The 7857-nt window shown below is 52.2% G+C and overlaps 1 protein-coding gene across 6 annotated transcripts in view; it reads right to left on the bottom strand.

The window, feature by feature from the left end:
* Positions 1–1182: 1182 nt before the first annotated feature.
* The window catches only part of STOM (stomatin), a 57159-nt gene continuing 50484 nt past the window's right edge, over positions 1183–7857 (bottom strand). For all 6 annotated transcript variants that reach the window (XM_066580289.1, XM_066580292.1, XM_066580290.1 and 3 more), the window contains exons 3-8: positions 5920–6023; positions 4467–4539; positions 3843–3925; positions 3367–3570; positions 2553–2687; positions 1183–1763 (exon numbers count right to left, since the gene is read on the bottom strand). In XM_066580289.1, the coding sequence (XP_066436386.1) occupies positions 1572–1763; positions 2553–2687; positions 3367–3570; positions 3843–3925; positions 4467–4539; positions 5920–6023 (791 nt within the window). In that variant the 3' untranslated portion in view covers positions 1183–1571. The remainder of the gene's footprint in view (positions 1764–2552; positions 2688–3366; positions 3571–3842; positions 3926–4466; positions 4540–5919; positions 6024–7857) is intronic.

Below are 7857 nucleotides of genomic sequence, written 5' to 3'. Positions count from 1 at the left end.
TGTGGAATTTCCGTACGGTCCCGCTGCGGGCATTCCGTGAGATTTCCTTCCATGTGACCCCAGCCTAAGAGCGGCACTTCATATGTGGGTCTTAAAGGAGATGTCCCGCGCCGAAACGGGTTTTTTTTTTTTTTAAACCCCCCCCCCCCCGTTCGGCGCGAGACAACCCCGATGCAGGGGTTAAAAAAAACCACCCGCACAGCGCTTACCTGAATCCCGGCGGTCCGGCGTCTTCATACTCACCTGCTGAAGATGGCCGCCGGGATCCTCTGTCTTCATGGACCGCAGGGCTTCTGTGCGGTCCATTGCCGATTCCAGCCTCCTGATTGGCTGGAATCGGCACGTGACGGGGCGGAGCTACACGGAGCCCCATAGAGAAGAGGAGAAGACCCGGACTGCGCAAGCGCGGCTAATTTGGCCATCGGAGGGCGAAAATTAGTCGGCACCATGGAGACGACGCCAGCAACGGAGCAGGTAAGTATAAAACTTTTTATAACTTCTGTATGGCTCATAATTAATGCACAATGTACATTACAAAGTGCATTATTATGGCCATGCAGAAGTGTATAGACCCACTTGCTGCCTCGGGACATCTCCTTTAAGGGGGTTTTCCATAATTTAACCCTTTCCAATCCACTGCCTGACGTCTGAAGACATTATGATTTAAGGCTGTACAGCTCCGATGTTGGAAGACGTCTGTCGGGGTTCTCTTACTGTACATTGCCAGCCTCTCTGCTGTCGGAGCCTATCCAATGTGTCACCTCATGCAGTACTGGCTTTAGCCAGCAGATAGCGCCGTTGTATAATGGCAGAAAAAGAAAGCCCCCTAGGAAAACCAGGATACAAATGGGATTGGAAAGGTTAACATGACGGGGTTAGGGGATTACTTGCACTGTGGAGCGCCCGCTGAGCAAACGGAAATGGGCGAGCGAGTGCTGTTACCTGCAGTGAAGATGGGGTACATGGGGACCCCTTTATTGATCGGCAGGGATTCCGGTACAGCCTTTTAATATGAACTTCCCCGGCGCTCACCTTCAGATCGGACGCGCCTCGACAAACGTAGGGCAGGTGAGCGAGCTTATACTTGAGGCCTGAGTCACACGGGGAGCAAGACGCACGTATGAAGCCACGGCGTCCTTCATATAAGATGTTCTGGCGACGTTACAGTTAAGCTGCCGCATCTGGAAACATCCATTTATTTGACGTAACATATAAAATGTGATTAAATACGGATTACAGCGCAATTCACAGAACAGGAATGGCGAAACATATAAAACGTAACTATACAAACCCTTATAAAATACGGACTATAACGGACAGCGTGAAGGCAGCGCGGTGTACAGGCCCGCCCGGGGCAGAGTGTGTTGTGTCGGGAGATTCCCCGTAAGTAAGTGCCCCTTCCCCGTGCGCCGGCCACCATTCATGTATGATTTGGTGTAGAAGTCGCGGCTGCAGAGAATCCTGGGCCGCCGGGCGCAGCGGGATCGGGTGATATACGATAATTACAATCAATATAAGAATTAAGATACAATCTCGCTGCTGCGGTTCTTCTTGGGCTTCGCGCCGAGGCGTTACTTGCGGCCTAGTATTCCATGCAGCATGTCGATGGGTAGAGGGAAGATGATGGTGGAGTTCTTCTCGGCAGCGATGGTGGTCAGCGTCTGCAGGTAGCGGAGCTGCAGCGCGGCTGGAGACTCGGAGATGACGATGGAGGCCTCCTTTAGGGCGCGGGATGCGTTCATCTCACCTTCTGCGGCAATTACCTGTGGCGGAGGAAACATGCGGATGGAGTCAGTGTAAGCAGCGACTGTTAACGGGCACAGTAGATGGTAGCGGCATAATGTGATGGTATATCCCAGCAGTCCTGAGAAGGGAGGGGGCGCTGTGCTCTTTTCCCGCTCCTTGTGAGTGAATGGGGTTGGCACATCGCCCAGGTGGAAATGTGCCTCTCTGCAGGGGATGCATTGCTGAACCAGGATCAGTGGGGGATCCCCTCCACCCCCCCACATACCACCTCATTGAGATTGGCACAGATACTGAACGTTTCCACCCTGTGCCAAGTCTGCTCAATGCCCGGAAGCTGCTGCTGCCCCCAGTGATCCTGCAGCTTCCTATTAAGGATTGGTATGAGACCGAAGCTGGAAATAGCGGGGTCATGTGACCTACGGAAATTTGATTGGGGTGGAATTCGGCGGCATTCTGCAGCCTCACAAGACGGAAGTGAAAGCAGGTTATGTAAGTGGTGACTAAGCTGATCTATGTGGGGCCTGTATACTGGAGGCAGCTAGGGGGCGCTGTGTCTGCTTCCTACTGTATAATGCCAGCAGATACCCCTTGGAAGAGCTGCTGGGGTGATATAAGAACCAGAGCTCACCCCTCCTGTTATTGGGACATCCGTGATGCAATGATGGGAGTAGTTGTTCCAGTGCGGATGACCTTCGCAAGAGGTAAGTCTCCGGATGTGTGACTAAGGACTTGCAGCGGCTGAGACACGCGGTGTGACCAGTCGGCACACGTCTGGCTGAAATACTCTGTGCTGCAGGAGCTTTTACCTTGGCTCTGGCTTCCCGTGCCGCCTCGGCCTCCGCCGCCATCGCCCTCTGCAGCTGAACGGGTAGCTTGACGTCTTTGATCTCCACGCGCTCCACCTTAATACCCCAGTCGTCGGTGGCAACATCCAGGGTGGACTGCAGGGAGAGAACATTCCGGAGTCAGTCATGGCGGAGCTTGTTACATGTAACCACGTGATTGGGCTTGAGGACTTTTTGACAAAAGGGTGAGAAAATCACACGCGTTTCAACTGTTTGCGCAACGCACGGAACACGTGCGATTTGTTAACCCTGTTGGTGCTGCAAGACGGGAAAACTGCAGCATATCTTGTTTTTCAAAGCGATCGCAGAAAACTCGCGCATCGGCTGCTAAGTGTGAATTAAAAATATTGGTCCGAGTTTCTCCGACCGCTACCCGTACGTGGAAATACGGCCTAAAGCCGCTGATACAATCATGCGACATTCGTGCGTTGCGAAATACACAAATCTCACCCGAATACGAACATCCCACGGCGTTCGCCATTAAAACATTGGCAAACACTGAAGCGATGCCTCGCATTGGCGGGGAGATCGCACGTTGGCGAGCGCCATATCGCGCTCGCCCGTGTGAAATGATCCTAAGGATGTGTTCACATGTAACAGATTCGACGCGGACGCTCGGCAGACGTCGCTCCTGCCACTGAAAGGCTGAAACCAGCTGCGAATCTGTGTAAAAATCCCCACCAAATGAAGTTTTTGGCGCAGCGCTAAATATGCTGCAGATCTGCATCAAAATCCGCCATGTATGGCCGCGCTAGTCTGCTGCAGCGCCCCCTACCTGCATGTTGTGTGCGATCTCTTCCCGGTCAGACAGGATCTGCGACAGGTTCTTGGTTCCCAGCACATTTCTCAGGGTGGTCTGTGCTAGCAGGCGGGTGGCAGAATCGGCGTTGGTGATGTTGGCCACAGCCAGGGTGGCATTCTGGACCCGGTAGTACACAACGCCGTCCACGCTGACCGTCACCGAGTCTTTAGTGAGGATCTGAGGAGAGATGAAGAGAGACCATGATCGTTAACCCCAGAATGGACTCTACATTCTATCCCTTAAGACCTCTGCTTGCAGTCAGTGAATGCACTCATTGTATGCATCCTGCTCACATGGCCGTGTGGCTCGGACAGACCAGCTTCTCTATAGCTGGAGGATGGGAGCCTCTCTGGATATATCTCAGCTACAGCGGTGATGCGGGTATATAAGCCCCTCCTTCTCCCCTCTGGAAGCCCCGCCCCCGCTGTCACTGCGCAGGAATTTCTTACCTCTTGGGGTGGGATGTCAAATGAGATGGTCCTCATATCCACTTTGATGAAGCTGTCGGTGCAGGGCAAGACGAAGAAGAGACCTGCGGATGAAGCACATGGTCAGCGACTACTTGCTGGCTGCCTGCAAAGGAGCAACTGCCCCTTAAAGGGGAAATCCCATGACCCCAATGGTTGGTAACTAAATGGTCAGGACCATCGCGGGTCGCTCAATCAGTGCAATTAGGGATCCGGAATGGCACCGTCCGCTGCTGTCTTATGGTGCAGGTGGGGGAATGGGACTGATGGTAGCAGCGGGCCCGGCAGCGCTCATGTTTTAACGTCTGCTGGTCAGAGCCGTCTCCTCGTATATGGAGTTCTTATCAAGAGGCTAAAGCCCTGTTTCTGCTCACAGAGGATTGTCATACATTGTGACAAACCTGCAGCTGTGAGAAGTATTAGGACTCTACAGCCTCAGGATGTAAATGTTTCCGTTCACTGATGACAAGCAGAGATACTGAAATAGTGAGGACAGAAGGTCTAGCAGAAAGCGCCACAGCTTCTCATCACACAGCTATGCGACTTCCTATATAAGGGGCCTCAGTGGGGGGCAGAAAGTTATATGCGAGTCTCTAATAACCTGACCTGGACCCTTCGCTCCTCCACGCAGGATGCGCCCCAACCGGAAGATGATCGCCCGCTCGTATTCCTTCACAATCTGAAAGAAGGAGAGAAGACGTTAAGGGGGAGACTAGAGAGACCCTCGAAGGGCGGAAAGCGGGAGATGGCAGTAAGGACTATGTTCTGTACATAAACAGAGCGGGTGATGGCGGGTAATGACTGTGTTCTGTACGGAGAGCGGATGATGGCGGGTGTCATCTTGGGGTGGCGGGTAATGACTGTGTTCTGTACGGAGAGCCGGTGATGGCGGCTGTCATCAGGGGTTTGCGGGTCATGACTATACTGGGAGGAGAGCGGGGGACGGGTAATGACTATTCTGTACAGAGAGCGAGTGATGGTGGGTGTCGTCAGGGGGTGGCGGGTAATGACTGTGTTCTGTACGGAGAGCGGGTGACGGCGGGTGTCTTCAGGGGGTGGCGGGTAATGACTGTGTTCTGTATTGAGAGCGGGTGACGGCGGGTGTCATTCGGGGGTGGTGGGTAATGACTGTATTCTGTGCGGAGAGCAGGTGATGGCGGGTGTCATCTTGGGGTGGCGGGTAATGACTGTATTCTGTACGGAGAGCGGGTGATGGCGGGTGTCATCTTGGGGTGGCGGGTAATGACTGTGTTCTGTACGGAGAGCAGGTGATGGCGGGTGTCATCTTGGGGTGGCGGGTAATGACTGTATTCTGTATTGAGAGCGGGTGACGGCGGGTGTCATTCGGGGGTGGTGGGTAATGACTGTATTCTGTGCGGAGAGCAGGTGATGGCGGGTGTCATCTTGGGGTGGCGGGTAATGACTGTATTCTGTACGGAGAGCGGTTGATGGCGGGTGTCATCTTGGGGTGGCGGGTAATGACTGTATTCTGTACGGAGAGCGGGTGATGGCGGGTGTCATCTTGGGGTGGCGGGTAATGACTGTATTTTGTATGGAGAGCGGGTGATGGCGGGTGTCTTCAGGGGGTGGCGGGTAATGACTATTCTGTATGGAGAGCGGGTGATGGTGGGTGTCATCTTGGGGTGGCGGGTAATGACTGTATTCTGTACGGAGAGCGGGTGATGGCGGGTGTCATCTTGGGGTGGCGGGTAATGACTGTATTTTGTATGGAGAGCGGGTGATGGCGGGTGTCTTCAGGGGGTGGCGGGTAATGACTATTCTGTATGGAGAGCGGGTGATGGTGGGTGTCATCTTGGGGTGGCGGGTAATGACTGTGTTCTGTGCAGAGAGCGGGTGACGGCGGGTGTCTTCAGGGGGTGGCGGGTAATGACTATTCTGTACGGAAAGCGGATGATGGCGGGTGTCATCAGGGGGTGGCGGATAATGACTGTTCTGTGCAGAGAGCGGGTGATGGGCGTCCTGCAGATACATCGTTGCTATACAGCGACAGGCAGGATACAGATGCGTGTGCGGTAACCGCCGCGTCCTCCATTTTTACCTTTATACACATCCATACTGACACGGGGAATGTGAGGATGGTGAAGAAGAAGGACACGAGCACCAGGATCCACCCGCAGCAGCCCAGACCGGCGTCCGATTCCTCTGCAGGAGAGAAGATAATCAGTGACGTCATCGCCAGGACGGCGCACGCCGTTACATCACATGTTTGTCATTTCTAACCCCCAGAGAAGAGACAATCAGGCAGTGAGCGCCCCCTACAGCATGGGTGACACACTGTGACCCCCTCCATGACCACTTGCCCGGGTGACGCGGGCAGCGACGTTTCCATGTGTTCTGTGCCACCTCTGTGTGCCGTCACACGGCCGGGCGGCTCCACATTCATCACCTGACAGTTGCTCCGCAGCATCATGAGCCCTAGAAACCGTAATATGGGAAATCCCCTGCGACCGGGAAAAGGCGCCGCTAGAGGAAGTCACATTCCTTCTCCTGTTGCTCAAGACGCGGGTGCGGCCGAGGTAGTCACCGACTGTTTGTTCTTGTACTGGAAACTGTGAGATATGAAAGCGGCGCAGCGACAGGTTGTGTAACAGCTTCACAGGTCATTGCTGAGAATCTAATCCCGCAGCCGCGTCTGTTGTGTGACGCTGCAGGATACGGTTACATCCTCACCTTGTGCGCTGCTTGCTGCAATCTCCATTGTGAAACCGCGACATATCAGGATGCAGAGGATTTACTGCACCGCACCCACCTCCACCTGCGTAGATTATATAGTATATAACCGTACACCTGCACCGCACCCACCTCCGTACATTATATAGTATATAACCGCACCCACCTGCGTACATTATATAGTATATAACGACACCCACCTCCATACATTATATAGTATATAACCGCACCCACCTCCGTACATTATATAGTATATAACCGCACACCTGCGTACATTATATAGTATATAACCGCACACCTGCGTACATTATATAGTATATAACCGCACACCTGCGTACATTATATAGTATATAACCGCACACCTGCACCGCACCCACCTCCGTACATTATATAGTATATAACCGCACACCTGCGTACATTATATAGTATATAACCGCACCCACCTCCGTACATTATATAGTATATAACCGCACACCTGCGTACATTATATAGTATATAACCGCACACCTGCGTACATTATATAGTATATAACCGCACACCTGCACCGCACCCACCTCCGTACATTATATAATATATAACCGCACCCACCTCCGTACATTATATAGTATATAACCGCACACCTCCGTACATTATATAGTATATAACCGCACACCTGCACCGCACCCACCTCCGTACATTATATAGTATATAACCGCACCCACCTCCGTACATTATATAGTATATAACCGCACACCTCCGTACATTATATAGTATATAACCGTACACCTGCACCGCACCCACCTCCGTACATTATATAGTATATAACCGCACCCACCTCCGTACATTATATAGTATATAACCGCACACCTCCGTACATTATATAGTATATAACCGTACACCTGCACCGCACCCACCTCCGTACATTATATAGTATATAACCACACACCTGCACCGCACCCATCTCCGTACATTATGTAGTATATAATCGCACCCACCTGCGTACATTATATACTATATAACCGCACCAACCTCCGAGCATTATATAGTATATAACCGCACCCACCTGCGTACATTATATAGTATATAACCGCACCCACCTGTGTACATTATATAGTATATAACCGTACACCTGCACCGCACCCACCTCCGTACATTATATAGTATATAATCGCACCCACCTGCGTACATTATATACTATATAACCGCACCAACCTCCGAGCATTATATAGTATATAACCGCACACCTGCGTACATTATATAGTATATAACCGCACCCACCTGCGTACATTATATAGTATATAACCGTACACCTGCACCGCACCCACCT

This window comes from Eleutherodactylus coqui, chromosome 10 (assembly GCF_035609145.1).
Source record: "Eleutherodactylus coqui strain aEleCoq1 chromosome 10, aEleCoq1.hap1, whole genome shotgun sequence".
NCBI classification, from domain to species: Eukaryota; Metazoa; Chordata; class Amphibia; order Anura; family Eleutherodactylidae; genus Eleutherodactylus; species Eleutherodactylus coqui.
This window is presented reverse-complemented; position numbering and strand designations above follow the sequence as displayed.